Here is a 16,007-nt window from a genome sequence, read left to right as displayed (position 1 = left end):
AGCTACAGCAGATGTCCTGTCCTGTCCTATTTTTCTTCTTTCCCAACCCCCTCCAAAGAGAACAAACTTCCCATCCACAGAGACAGCGGATCCTTGTTATGTCTGTTTATTATGATACATAAATGTGAGTAATCTGAGTACCTGAACCCTCTGCCCACACTTTTGGCACATACATTGTGAACCACCAACGTGTGCCCTTAACTGCAGTAGGATGTAATTGTACATAGATGGATTGGCAAACACATACACGCATACACGTGCATGTACACATGCAGCAGCGAAGCCTGTCGTTTTTACCAAAATAAGCTGGCAGTCATCATCACTCATGGTCATTATCAGCCTGGCAATCTTTCACAAGGGCTTTAGTAAAGGTTACCACTTGAAAGAGGCTCAAACTCAGTACCCCTTGCTGCTAGACATTTCCTTGAAGAAGTACTATAATACCACAGGAAAAGCATGAGTATATGGAAGAGAAGGAAGAATAGGGCTGTCAGCTCTGGGTTGAAAAAAACATGGAGATTTTGAGGAGTGAAGCCTGGGCAAGGTGTGGTTTGTGTAGGGATATAATGCTCTAGACTCTACCTTCCAAGGCAGCCATTTTTTCCAAGGGAACTGATCTGTGTCATCTAGAGACCAGGAACTAGTCTGCACTCACATTTTTCCCCACTATAAATCTGGCTCAATTCTGGTCAATTTGAACCCATATCTATAGCCTTCCTTTTTCCCGATTTTAAACACGTTGCCCTTCTGCATTTGCATTGTCCTAATTTTCAGTATCCTTCCCAATTGATTGGGGGGGGGGGGTCAGGTGAGGCTCTGGCATTAAAGGAGACTCCTGAGTTTACAGCCAGAGCAATCCAGGGGAGATGCAAGTGGAGCACAGGGCTGCTTGTTTATCTTTCTATTCCTGCAAGCGTGGTGGGGGGAGGGAGGCAGCAGCCTCACAGAGAATGAAGAGGGGAAAGTAAATCCAAGAGGCACATCTCTTCTCATAGAAGTTTGGGCTTTTGGAGCACAGTCACTTTAAAACAGATCCCAAAATGAGGGCAAAATAGTTTTGCAAGGGAATGGCAACCAGGAAACAGGCAGTCTTTGAACTGATGCCCTGACCAATCAGCGACAGACTGCTTTGCTACATCAGCATTGGAGGCACCAGGGAGGAAGTTCATCTGGCAAAATGCAGAGATCTACACTTAATACTGGGGCTCCAGTTTCCTCAAATATAGTGCATTATATTCGCTCCTGGATATCGCAGGAGAAAGGTAGGGTCACCAAGGAACAATCATAGATGTTGCAGAGGGGAAATTTAAAGCACTAAATATCAGAATGGAAATTGAATAACGTGTAGATGACTTTCTTTAATTTGGGGTCAACAGGGATAAAAACCCAGTGCAGATTCACCCCAGGTATAATTCCAGGAGATGTCCAGCTACCATCTGGAGGTCGGCAATCCTATAGAATAGCCTGGTGGTATAAGTAGGGCACTGAATTGCATATCTACATATTATGCTTTGTTTTTACACATATACCAAGCCAGATCATTGACCTATCAAGGCCAGTGTAATCTATTCTGACTGGCAATGGCTCTCTAGGTTCTCAAGGAGAGATCTTTATCTCCTACTCTGATCCTATAAATTGGAAATGGTAGGGCTTTTTGCATACATAGCAGATACACTAATGCTGAGCCATATTCCCTTCCAAATTTGATATGCATTCAAGAACCTGAGCATTTCCAATACTGTGTAGTTAAAATTGCATACAGAGCACAATATATAATCTAAACCAGATTCTATTGAGGAGAGGGCGGCTGGATGGGACATTGCTTTAAACTTTGTGACACTTGAGTGGCCTAGACTCAAATGCCATGTTAACTGGTAAATGTCAGTCACTTCATAAGAACCCTGATGGCCATCTCTCTGCATGTCCCAAGGGAGAAGTATCCTTTCAGGTGAGCTGAATAATCGCTGTCAACCTCTTGCCTCCAGCCAGACAGCATAAACAGTGAACATAGGAGTAATTGCTCTTTAAAAGAGCCTCTTCCGTTTTGCCCTTGCCCAAAGAGCCCTAAGATCAAGTGATCAGAACCTGCTCAGGGTCCCCAGCCTGAAATAAGTAAAACTGGCCTCAACCATATCCAGGCCTGCCTACCCTAGTGGAATGTTCTTCATGGTATGATCTGGGACCCTCAACCGTTCCAGAGGGCCTGCAAGACAGAGCTGTTCTGCCAGGCCAATGGTTGAGGCCAGGAAACTAACACCAAGGAAATGCTGGTCTCCCTGCCTAAGAACCCCACTCATGAAACACCACTCTGCCCATTATAAATAAGTGTTTCCCCTCAGTAAGGTTTTAAGGAAGTGGCGTTTAATAACATAATTTTAACTTAAATGTATATATTAACTGTTTAAACAATTAAAGTATATTATTTGTATGTTTTATTTTGTTTTTACCTGAGTCAACTGGGAAGTACAGGCTATGAAAAATAAAGAGAGCAAGTTTGGTGTAGTGGTTAGGAGTGTGAACTTCTTATCTGGCACACCGGGTTCGATTCTGCGCTCCCCCACATGCAGCCAGCTGGGTGACTTTGGGCTCCCCAAAGCACTGATAGAGCTGTTCTGACCGAGCAGTGATATCAGGGCTCTCACAGCCCCACCGCCCTCACAGGGTGTCTGTTGTGGGGAGAGGAAAGGGAAGGCGACTGTAAACCACTTTGAGCCTCCTTCAGGTAGAGAAAAGCGGCATATAAGAACCAACTCTTCTTCTTCTTCTATTATTATATTTAAAGGCCTTGATGGTTTTAAATTAATCCAGAACTGATACATATTGGTTTATTAAAACTTCCTTTGCTTGAAAGAGCCTTTTTATTTATTTTGTACCCTGCCTTTCTCTTAATGGGAACCCAAAGCAGTTTACATTGTACTCCTCTCCTCCATTGTATCTGCCCAACAACCCTGTGAAGTAGGCTAGGCTGAGAGAGTGTGAGTGGCCCAAGGTTACCCAGAGAGCTTCTGGTGCATAAGTGGATACTAGTTCAATACTCTTAATCACCACACCTTGCACATACCTTTCCAGTAAGATTTCTTAGTGCAATCTGCATAAGCATGGGTGTTTCTGGATGAGTCTCTAAGACAATCTGACCTATCGCAGTATGCAAGAATAAATCACATTCTTTATTGCACCTGCATTCATTTGGACAACCTTACCAAAATCAGGAAAGTTAGTCTGGATATTGACATCAGAATCCAGGTCTTGATGATATCTCTCAAAATTGGATGCGTCAGAAGCAATCATTTGAAGTTATGAATGTGCATCTATGGCAGCCTGACTTTCCCATCTGTTCAGATAGGTGAAGCATCTTCTTAAACGAGGTTTGTTTTTCTGATTTAAGATGTATTATTGGCATGAAATGCTTCTCATAGTGTGTCATAGTCAGCCCAGGCCTACAGCCTTCACGCAAGTGAGTAGGATGCCTTTGGCTTCTCTTGATTGGAGGCTGGCAAAACCAAACCCCTCATGCTTAATTCCTAGTCCTGTTGAGGTTGAAAAGAATCCAGCTGAAATGCCATGTGTTGCGTGTGCAGTGGCATAGTCATCACCATCACATGTGCACAGAATTACACCAAACTTCCCTCCTTTAGGGCTTTTTGTTTTAATGTAGCTCACAAACAGCACTGTGATTTTTTAAAAATTAGCTAAGAACCCAGAGTGGAGGTTACCTTTGCTGTTCTGTTCTAATGCCAACTGATTCAAAGTTAGAAAGGATACAGTCTAGGAAAGTACTCCTTAGTGTCTGGAAAATGAGACTGTGCAGTTTGATAAGACATTGCCATTGCTGTTGTAAGACTTGATCACAGTTGATTTTTCATGGAGTTTCCAGTCTATTCAGAGAAACCTAAGTGTCTTCAGTTACTGAAATAAAACACGGACTGCAGCTATAGCTCTCCTTCTGTAATATAACAAAGGTACAGCAAAATAGTAAACATTACAGGGAGAACAGTTGCCCCAACAAGCAGATGCTTTTCCTGAATTTGGGTGATCTTTCCATTTTCATCCTTTGTGTACATACCATCTCCATTACCTCTGGTGAGCATGTTGTTGCAGTCTACTAATCCTCATTATTTTTTTCTTTATCCCATGTACTAACTAAACTGCTATTATTTTACGGACACAAAAAGCTTCTGAGCTGGTCTGCTTTGCTTTGCTTAGTACAGTGTGATTTTCATCTTCAGTGTTACAGGTTGGTAAATTAGCCTATTTCTCTTGTAGATGCGGTATGCTGGGCTGGCTAAAAGAAGCTCCTCTCTATGTGTACTTTCCCCGAGAAAGGCATATGACAAAGGGTGGATTTAGGATATCAGTCCTTAGGATTCTAACTTGAAAACAGACAATAAGGACATGAAAGGCCTCCCAAGTATACCATTAATTCCAAGTAATGATTATTTTTAATGAATAAATCTAGGAAATATTTCCAGGGTGAAGTCAAATAAAATTCAGCATATGATTTGACACCTTTTATTAGGGACTGTATCAAAATATATTGGACTTTGAAGTTATTTGCCTTTGTTGTCAACTGTGAGGATCTTCTTAATTGTAGTTTAGTTCTTCATTAGATTACTTCTTCTAGTTTACCCCCCACAGACACACATCTCTCAGCAAAGGCACTTTTAAGGACTGTATTCCAACAATGCAATTATAACATCCAGCTAATGTAAAGAGTACAAATAAGAGTAAAGTCATATAGCTACATGGACCCAGATTCCACATAAATGCAGCTCTCCAATGTCTACTCTGCAGTTACAGTGCAGCTTCAGTCCATGTTTTTTCCTCTACAGTTGTAGTGATTATTGCACACATGCCATATTGTTTTGCACATTGTTTTGCACATTAATGCACATATGCCATATTGTACTGGCTCCTCTGATATTGTTTTTATTCCAACAACAGCAATGTTGTCAAGTCAGTTGGACATGCATTAGTAAAGATTTACTCAGACAATCCATGCATGCATGCTTCAGCTACTTTTTAGTCTCTATACAGTGGTTCCACAAGCGCCCCATTCAAAGTGAACAGCATGATAGTCATTCTGTGAATATTAGATAGGTGGTAGGAATGATAGATAACTTTGGTGTTGTAAGGAAAGGTTTGCGGGGGTCCCCCTCAAACCTCCATGGGTTCCACAGATTGCAGAGAGCCAATAAACATGCTGAGACCAGATGGTTGAAAAAAAGAAAAGGATTTGCTTAAAATCATTCCAGAGTTATATAAAAGTAGAGAATCAGTACAGAGATGCTGTGTAACAGAAAGACCCTGTCTAATCCCATCCCCCCCTACAGCTGGGAGACAGGCGAGGATTAAGTTAATTGTAGTTCTCTAGCAGGATCCTTCCCAATGGAAATTAGGATCTGCCAGAATGAGGCTGTTGGTCTAAGCAACCAATTCCATTTATACCCAGCAAGACACCTTTGAAGTGTCCTGGCTAGGCAATAGAAATGTTATATAGATCTGACCATTTGGTCCGGTGTTGCCTTGGTGTGACCCGGGCAGGACGAGACTAGGCTGTTAGATGTTATCACAGATCCTTCTGGGGAAGGCTTGACATGCCCTTTGAGTTAGTGTCCTGGTGTATTTGTGTTGGGGAAATTAGATGTGAGCTAGCCAGTTGAGTTAGTGTCACAGTATGTTTGTGTTGCTGGACCTAGAAGTAAGGTAGCCTGTCCTCACAGGTTCATTCCTTCTGTTCACTTTTTTAGAAAAGAAATCAGGATACAAAAGATATCATCTCTGGGAAGGAGGAACACAGCCTTTACAGGACTTAATAAAGAGCCTGGACTTCTGTAATTTGTTCTTCCTGGACTTCCCCTTATCACTGACCTGGAAATTGCAGTTGGTCCAGAATGCAGTGGACAAAGTCCTCACAGGAACACCCTGGAAGGCCCAAATTTGGCCTGTGCTTTGGCAGCTGCACTGGCTTCTGATTGAATTCTGGATCAGGTTTAAGGTTTTAGTTCTTACCTTCAAGGCCATCTGTGGTGTGGGATCTGCATACCTTACAGATTGCTTTTCTGCCTATGTCCCCAGAAGAGCACTCTCTTCTGCAAATTCCAACTGGCTGGTGGTCCCTGGCCCCAAGGAAATACATTTGGCCTCAACCAGGTCCAGGACATTTTCAGTCCTGGCCCCTACTTGGTAGAATGAGCTCCCAGAAGAGATCCAGGCCCTATCGGAGCTGGCACAGTTCTGCAAGGCCTGCAAGATGCAACTCTTCCATAAGGTTTTTGGTTGGTGCCAATGACTTAATAACATCTGTGGCCCTTTCCTACAAAACACTCACACTGAATGACACCTAGTCTGGAGATTTATGGGCAGTGAATATCTAGAAGCTGCTATTGCTCAATGCAGCTAATTTACGAAGTATTTTAATTTGTTTCATATTGTTAATATATTGTGCTATTTTTTAATTATTGTAATTTTAACTTATCTTATACACCACCCTGAGTAATAGTGGGAGGACGGTATAGAATTATTATTATTATTATTATTATTATTATTATTATTATTATTATTATTATTATTATTATTATTATTATTATTATGTCAGCAAAACAATGAGGCATTGCTGAAATCACAAAACAAAAAAATTGCTAGTGTTTCACTATCTTTTAAAACTAGTTAAGTGCTCTTGTATTGAAGTTATAGAGCAAAGGACTGCTCAGATCTTATAACATCAAAACACAAAAAAATCATAAGCATCAGGTCAAGGAGAACTGTGGTACTCCCACTGTTCATCCCACCGATAGTGTCCAGCAAATAGCCAAGAAGCTTCTATACAGCCACATTCCATGTAACAAGCAAACTGATGCACTATTACGGAAGATTCATACTCATCCACATGAAAAATTGAGTACATATTGTCCTAGGAAAATGAAATATCCTTGTAACAGACATTGTTGATGAAAAACAGCTTTCATTGTGCTAAGTGCTGATACTAAGGCATTTTCTAAGATCACAAACCTATTCAAACTTACACAGGAGAAAGCCCAATTCAACACAGTAGGACTTATTTTTGAATAAATATGCACAGGAGTGAGCTGTATTAATCCAATTGTGATGATTAGGTATGGGACATCCTGTTTTCTTAGAAGGACTAGAAGGACTAGTGGTAGGGTTCATAAGCTTTTTGTTGTAAGATCAAAAATAGACTTGGCACACAATTGCATCAAATTGTTATCAGTTACACTTCCATAGTATATGAAAAAATTAAAACCACTCTTTTTGCAAAATGGTGACTGCTTGCACCTTTGTTTTCATTGCACCCGTTTATCACACCATTCTGCACCTTTGATCACTTCCCCCCTTCTTCCCAAAGTGTCCCAAGTGTAATTCTTAAAAAAAAAAACAAAAACAGAATGCCCCATGCTTAGATACCTTCCATATAAGAGGGGTGCAGTCGGATACTGCCAACCCTAAAAGTCGTCCAATTTATTCAGCATCAGATCGGGTAAGCTGTCTGAGGCAGTCTGTAGGGGTTTCATGCAGAGATCATTTTTCATTGATGGTTTGGACTCTTTGCTGTTTTTCAGTTTGTTTTGATCTTCTGAACTGTCCTTTGTTGTGCTTCTGAAGAATTTGTTTCCTTTTAGACAAATTGTGGTTCATTCTTCTTGGTTTCTTGGCTTTTGGGGGTTACCTGTTTTCCAGCTTACACATATTTTTTCATAGTGAATGTTTGGATGGGTTACTCTGTTGCTCATTCCCTGGTTCTATATGATCTTACGGGATTCCACATTGTTTCCTGAACTTTTTAACATCTATATGAAGGCATAAATATGCTATTGGGTTGTTGGGAGACATGGGCCATGGTGTGGTTGATATCCAGATAATATCCAGCTCATTTTCATTTAAGGAGGTCCTAAGGAGGCAAAAAGTCTGGACCAGCATCTTAAGGCAGTGAACAGCTTGTGGTTTCTATTGATCTGTGTTCTGGCATTTAACAGGCAGGGGGTGGAGTTGCACTCCTCCTGAAGACAGAGATTTTCAGCTTGGGGGTACTTATTGATCTGTGGTGGCTGTAGCCAGGAGCACAGCCTCTTATCAGCTCAGGCTGGTATACCAACTGCTACCCTTCCTAGAAAAGTGATGTCATGTCCTGATAACATCCAGATCAGACTACTGTAATGCCCATCTACTGTCTGGGACTCACCACCAGGATGATATAATGCTGATACTGATTACACCAGCTACCTATTTGTTTTTGAGCACAACTGGAAGTGCCGGTTTTGACCTTTAAATCCCTAAATGGTTTGAGAGATAGATACCTGAAGAACTATTCTCTGCTATAAATTCACCAAGATAATGAAATATTCTAGTGAAGCCTGCCTTAATGTGCAGTTTATCAAGTGGCAATGCCTGCCAGGGCTCCCCCCCCCCAGCAGCTCCAAGAATTCCCTTCCTCCACTTAAAAAGTTTGATTAGCAACCTCAGTGCCATTTTTGAAAGGCCATCAAAACTTATTTGCTCTTGCCTTTTTTTTTTTACTGTCTCCCATGAATTATGTTTTTAGGTGCTTTACTCAGGTTGATTTTATCCTTCCTGTTGACTGCTTTATATGTTATTGTGGTATTTAAATATTTATACCAAAGTTATTTCATTCTATTTATGTTTTAATATTCTGTATGCTGTTTCAGGGGGCACATTATGCCAAAAGATGTGGGATATAAGAGGAAGGAAGGATTTCCAAATATCGGAAATAGATCTTTAGTTCTTGGTATTCACGTCAAGGGTTAGACATGAACCTTGGCGTCACCCCAAGGGTTAGACATGACTCAGTGCTTGCACAGGAGGTACCTTTACCTTTATTAATAGAGCCTCTTGTGGCGCAGAGTGGTAAGGCAGCGACATGCTGTCTGAAGCTGTCTGCCCATGAGGCTGGGAGTTCAATCCCAGCAGCCGGCTCAAGGTTGACTCAGCCTTCCATCCTTCCGAGGTCGGTAAAATGAGTACCCAGCTCGCTGGGGGGGTAAATGGTAATGACTGGGGAAGGCACTGGCAATACCTTTATCTTTACCTTTATTAATATCCATTCTTCCCTTGAGGCTATCACAAGAAGAATGAACAAACCAGCTTGAAGTAGTGGCTAAGAGCAGTGTCCTCTAATTGTCTGATTCCCTCCTCCTCCTCCACATGCAGCCATCTGGGTGACCTTGGGCCACTCACAGTTCTCTCAGTCTCACCTCACAGGATGCCTGTTGTGGGGAGGAGAAGGGATGATGATTGTAAGCCACTTTGAAATTCCTTCGGGCAATAAAAAGCAGGGTACAAAAACCATCTCATCCTCTCAAATGCATACAAAACACAGTACCTGATTGGGATGCAATTTCTTTGCATTTTTTTGCTGCATACAATTACAGAATTTTACTTTTTACTGTGGTGCAGAGTTTGATTAAAAGTACTTACCATCCAAAGAATTGATGCTTTCAATTCATTCTCATCTCTCAGCCCTGCTGTGGGCACATCCCAGCACCACAGGACACTGTCATATTGCAAATATTTTATCTAGTATGATATAATGTAAAATGGGAATAATAAATCACATCTTCCTTCTTAGGACATCATTGAGCAAAATGATGATTTCTTTTTCCCTAGTACTGCTACTAGCACTCTCTGTTTATAGCACTTGTACCATGTAGATGGAAGAAAGGAATTATTTGCAACCCAGAAAGCTACTGGAACTGAAATGCTTTAATGAAATGAACTGTTTTCACATTGCACATTTAGGCCTGAGAAACACCATCAGTATTCACAATAATGCAAAGAATAATTCCGTTATTTTCCAGCTTCACTGATAACAAAGTTTCCCCACTTGAGAGAATGGATCCTATCAGATTGTATCTGCTTTAAAGCATCTTCCATTCCTTCCTTCTCTGGCTCTTAGAAGAGACTTCGTAGTTATTGGCTACATAAAGAAAGTAATCCAAATGTTTCTTTTCAATGTCCAGCATTCTCAAATCTTTCAAATATCTGCAAAAGTAGCTTACTGTGAGAAGCATCTTAGTGTTGCAGTATTTAACGTAATGTATCTTTATAGAGAACCATAACTTCCTTGCCTTCCCATTGGATTATGTTGGTGGGATTTCTAGTACAAATTCAAAACTTTAGGAAAATCAACATATGTATTTGGAAATAAAAATATTGTTACAATTCACCATTTTATTTCACAAAATGTACTGGTATTTTTGAAGTTGGTGATGTTTCCCCTTATTTTTCTTCCCTTGCCTCTAAATGCATTTAGAATGTGTCCAAACGTACACTAACACTTTCCTTTTTTGTTGTTTCCCCCTGTAATATTTGTTTTAAAAATTTAAAGGGAAAAAGATATGACATACATTTTAGATGGTGTTCAGTCATGTAAAAAGGGGAAGGGAATTGGAAACCTAGTATTATCGTAATAGTTGTAAATCAAAACAAGCTCCTTTAAATTCAACTTGCAACAATTTAAATTCAGGGGTTTTTGAATAGGTTTTTGAGCCAGATTTTTATATGGAAAAGGTGGTGCTGGCTTGCAATACAATATAGGAACATGGTAATGCTATTATACAATTCTATTTCACTTAAGTTGGACATACTAGAAAAACTGCTAGTACTTTGTAACCATGGGATTTAAACATTTTGAAATGGTTTATTTATATACATTTACTAGTATCAAAGCCCATTTTAAAATGGTGCCAACAGGACTTTGCAGCCCTCAGGGAGGCTGCAAACTCCCCCCCCCCTCATCTGAAGGTGCCACCCTGGAAATGGTGAAAACAGCAGTTGCTCAAAGCAAAGCTTTTTCTGCTGCACCTCCCTCTTTGAGGAATGGCCTGCCCAAGAAGGTCTGGAAGGCTCTCGCACGTCTACCATTTTGCAGGATACGTAAAACAGAAATGCTCTTGAGGCATTTTTACGAAGGAAAGAAGGCTTTGGTATAATGTCCTAGTTCAGGAGAGTACTTTTGCAGATGGCACAGGATTGTAGTCTATTGCTTTTGATGCCTTCTCTTCTAACATGATCTATTTTCTGCATTTTTATGGTATGTCATGGGTTAATGTAGCTGGGGTTTTTTTGTATTTAGCTGTGCTGTGTTTAATTATGTAATCCTAATATTATTGCATTGTTCATGGAAAGTTTTATGCTATCAGATTGCCTTGATTTTATATTTTGAAATTTATCTTGAGTCTCTGAGCAAGAAAGGCCATATATAAACAAAGACTGAAACAAATCATGGCCTGTATCCAACTATTCATTTATTTGTCCATACATTTTCTTGGGGGGAGGGGGGGAAGGCAGTGGTTTCTAATGATTTCTGCTGTACCTGAGATTTCCAGAATATTTTCCCCTGGGGATCAACACACAATGGAAGGCAGGCATTGGTGGAAATTTCTGCCCCATTTAGGAAAACATAATACCCTTGTTGGAATGTGAGGGATATTGTTCTGTAGTAGTTAGAAAGCTAGATTAGGATCTGGAAGACCCAAGTTAAAATTCTGAGTCCGCCATGGAAGCTTGCTGGGAGACCTTTGGCCAGTTATGTTCTCTTAGCTTAACTTGCCGCACAGGGTTGTTGTGAGAATAAACTGGAAGAAATGTGGAGAAAGCTGGGATATACATGAAATAAATAATGATGTGATTGGATACAAGCCATGTTTGAAACTCCATTCATAAAGTGGATAAAGGCATTTTTGGAGGAGGTTCCCGCTCCTGTTGTATTAGTCCAAGATGTTAAAACAGCTTTTCTCAACTTTTATACTTTTGAGAAACCCCTGAAATATTCTTTAGACTCTGAGAAGCCCCAGAAGTGACACAATCATGCAGAATATAGATGGTAAGCATAGCATGTACATGCCCACCAGGGGTCCTCCCCTTCCATGGCCCATCATTAGCCATTTCAGGAGGGGGGGGAAGGTCACCCAATAAATTTTTAAAATATATAAAAAATTAATTAACAGCCACTCATTTTGAGAAACCTTTCCAGGGCTGTTAAAAAACCTCAGGGTTTCACGAAATCCTGGTTGAGAAAGCCTGTGTTAGAGAATGTAGCTGAAAAGGACATTCATAGTGTGTTTCATGTAACACGTTTTGCATGCATCAGCCAAGAATTGTAAAATATTATGCTATAGCAGGGGTGGCCAAATTGTTGTTCTCCAGATGTCCGTAGACTGTAATTACCATGAGCCCCTTCCAGTCCATGGACATCTGGAGAACCACAATTTGGGCATTCCTACTCAATAGCTTACTGCACTGTAATTACACAATATTTTTTTCTTCAAGCCACAATACATTACAGATATCTCTGTGGTGTGACACGTAATCACGTGATGTACATCAGATATGTTGGTGGCTTCCACTTTAAAAATTGAGTCTGTTGTTGGCACAGTGCATAGCTACACCCATCACAATGCTTGGAGAAAGCAATGGCTAGGCCAAAGAGCCTGTTGGAAACCTTTACTGTTACGTGCTTCTTCTGTCCCAGTTTTATTATTCCCTTGTCCTATCTTTCTTGCATACAGATATGTATAAGAAAGAAAGAAAGAAAGAAAGAAAGAAAGAAAGAAAGAAAGAAAGAAAGAAAGAAAGAAAGAAAGAAAGAAAGAAAGAAAGAAAGAAAGCACTCTTCTTCAGATACATTGAAATAGACTTCCTGAAGCATATAGGTGGGAGGGCAGAGTTAGTTGCAGGAAGGGCTGGTTAGAATCCAGATGCATAAGTAACTGAATGATAAGCATAGCTAAGAGTGAATAGCTGCAAATTAACCTACACATAAAAGAGTCACTCAAAACTTAGTTCTTACATCTGTCAACTTTTTTTATTTGTAGGTTAACTTGCTGCTATTCATGTCTTTTTATGCTGCTATTCATGTCCAACTATTTTAATTCAGTCTTAGCTATTTTTATCAGTCAGTTACTTATGCATCTTGACTCTAATTTAGCCCTTCCTGGCAACTAACACCCCCCCCCCCAAACACGCACACACGTATACTCTAAGGCAGTGGTCCCCAACCTTTTTATCACCAGGGACCACTCAATGCCGGGGACCACTCCCCGGGGACCACTCAACGCCTTTTACTGAGCCCCGGTGGGGGGGGGTAGTTTACTCCTCTACTCTCAACCACTGCCCTAGCGCTCTCTGCCCGCTATGGTAATGTTTAAACATCCCTTCAAAATAAGATACAGACACGCCACAACAATGAAGTGTGTTGTAAAGGGCTGGGGGGGGGGGGATGAAGTAAAGGGCCGGGCGGGGGGAGAAGGCGTCCTTTGGGGCCCACCTCCAATTAGTCAAAGGACCACATGTGGTCCACGGCCCACAGGTTGGGGATCGCTACTCTAAGGCTTGGGGAAGTCTGTTTCAGTGTATCTGAAGAAGTACAAAAGCTTATACCCAGAATTAAATTTGGTTGGTCCCTTTGCTGTACCCAAAATTTGTTCTGTTGCTTTGGATTACATGGCCACCCACCCACCTGAAGAAAGAAATGCCATTCCTATATTGTCTTATTTTTATGAGTTTCACACATGCTGCATAATCTATTTTCCATGCACTTGCACTTTAGCAATCATTTGTTGGTGGATTTTGACATTTCACACAGCAAACTCCAGTTGCAAAGTACATTGAAAGTGGATCAGAAGTATGTGATTCAATGTGTGAGAAAGTATAAATCAAACCACTGTTTTGTGGAGACAAGTTCAGGAACTTTTGCTTGCTACCCATGTTGTTTTTATGAACACCTTGCACTATCTTTCCACCTTCCTTCCAGGGCTCTGGCCGATATCCTCCGGCAGCAGGGACCAATCCCCATAGCACACTGTGAAAGAGAGACTATCTCAGCTATAGATACCTCCCCCAAAGACAACACGCCAGTCCGAACATCCTCCAAAAACCACTACACACCAGTGCGCACCTCCAAGAGCAACCCAGGTAAGCACTAGACTTCTTCAGTACTAATATGAGCTCCCCTGGCCTGGTCTACAGAAAAAGAAGCAAAAAAGGGTAGCAGACTGCCATTGGGTTCTGCATACTCTGCAGACAATGATGTCTGAAAAACTTAAGAAGGGCTTGCATTGCAATTTGCAACTGCAGGGATCCCTTAAGAAATACAATTGCTTCTTCTGACAACTGTGTTAATACCAGGCAGATATTCTGAGACATGTCCAGGTAATCCTTAAAAGCATAATTTTGGTAAACTCCTGAACTAATGAACTATTATTTGACTGTAGAATAGAATAAAGACATAAAATACAAATGCTATCTGGAAAAAATACATGTATTCGAGAACTACTGTCTGCCAGACAAGGGAATTGTGGTATATGTTTGAAATCTCAAAGAATGACGGACACACATCAGCTAGGTACTTCATGGGATGTCTCTGCTTTCAGTCATAATGGAACACTACATAGAGTAAGATGGCCAGTTTGGTTACAAGTCAGCCATAGGGTAAAGTTTCAATGCCTCTGGTTATTTTAAGAGGTCAAATCTGATGACCTGAAAGGGGTGATAGTTCCATGGGATGCTGAACCCATTTGGCTCTTCTAGGTTTGGTGGTAGAATTAAAAATTTCAAGCACCTTGCAAAAGTACCAACATAGGCCTTATGGGCTGGGTTAAGGAACATCTTTGCACTGCAAAATATTATGGAAAGTGACAGGTCTCATTACTAGATTAATTTCTAAGCTGTTGGTTTAGATTGGAATAGGGGGGAACTTCCTTGTCCCTTGAGAGGAGTGTGATAGCTGCTGTAGGAGGCAAAAAGAAGAAGGCAGCCTTGTAAAATGGAGGTTATGGTCTACAGCAGGGGGGTAGTCAACTTGTGGTCCTCGAGATGTTCATGGACTACAATTTCCATGGGAATTGTAGTCCATGGACATCTGGAGGACCACAGGTTGACTACCCCTGGTCTACAGGTCTTGCTGGTTATAAAAGAAAAGCAACTAAGGACTGGACTACATGTTATATACAGCATTTCTATGGAAAAGCAGCTTTGGTAGGGGGGAGCTTTTCAACAATGATGCAACAAAGTGGAGGTGTTCTGAATTCTTTTTCCAAATGCTACTTTTCTGTTGAGGTTTGAATAAATAATTATAAGGTGAAATTATCTGTAGCCATAATAATGTTTGGGTTGTATGCTTACGACACACACATTTTGGATTGGCCCTCAGTGGGGGATATGCCTCCAATAGGGAGAGGCTACTGCCCCATTGAAAGCCAATCATAGGTATTTCCCAACCCTGTCCTCCTCCTCCTGTTGTTGTTGTTAGGTGCAAAGTCGTGTCCGACCCATCGCAACCCCACGGACAATGATCCTCCAGGCCTTCCTGTCCTCCATTCCTCAAAGACCATTTAAGTTTGTACTACCTCCTCCTCTAGAGTGCCCAAAAGTGGCAAACTCAGTGCTGGGCATTATCAGGAAAGGGATTGAAAATAAAATAGCTAATGTTATATTTTCCTATCTAGAGCTTAAAACCAATAGGCTGTTCAACCAAAAATAGTGAAATAACAAAAAATTACTGCTGTTCAATATTCATTAAAAACAAACATCCTTTAATTACAGCAAATATATAATTACACACATCTAATGTTATACCCAAATCCAGGTCTGATAACAGAGTCACGAAATGATAGTTAGAAGAGCAAACATATATTACCTCCATATAAATCTATGGTATGGCTTCATTTGGAATACTGTGTATATCTCTGGTCACAAAAAAGCATATTTTAGAAGCATGTTGGGTGAGTTTGGGCCAATCACAATCTCTCAGCCTACCCTACCTCACAGGGGTGTTGCAATGATAAAATGGCAGTGAGGGGAAGGATGTAAGCCTTATTAGGTCTCCATTAAGGAGAAAGGCATGGTATAAATAAGGTAAATAAATAAATAATATGTAGTAATTAGGAGTGGTGGCTTCTATTCTGATGAGCCAGGTTTGGTTCCCCACTCCTCCACATGCAGCCAGTTGGGTGACCTTGAGCTCGTCACAGCCC

General features: G+C 40.9%; 1 protein-coding gene across 5 annotated transcripts in view; it reads left to right on the top strand.

Annotated features, from left to right (window-relative positions):
• The window catches only part of SHISA6 (shisa family member 6), a 413,188-nt gene that overhangs the window by 12,369 nt on the left and 384,812 nt on the right, over positions 1–16,007 (top strand). For all 5 annotated transcript variants that reach the window (XM_077327467.1, XM_077327469.1, XM_077327464.1 and 2 more), the window contains exon 3: positions 13,787–13,947. In XM_077327467.1, coding sequence (XP_077183582.1) covers positions 13,787–13,947 — 161 coding nt within the window. The remainder of the gene's footprint in view (positions 1–13,786; positions 13,948–16,007) is intronic.

Source organism: Paroedura picta, chromosome 3 (genome assembly GCF_049243985.1).
Source record: "Paroedura picta isolate Pp20150507F chromosome 3, Ppicta_v3.0, whole genome shotgun sequence".
Taxonomy (NCBI): domain Eukaryota; kingdom Metazoa; phylum Chordata; class Lepidosauria; order Squamata; family Gekkonidae; genus Paroedura; species Paroedura picta.
Note: the sequence above shows the minus strand (reverse complement) of the source record. Positions and strands in the feature narration are given on the sequence as shown.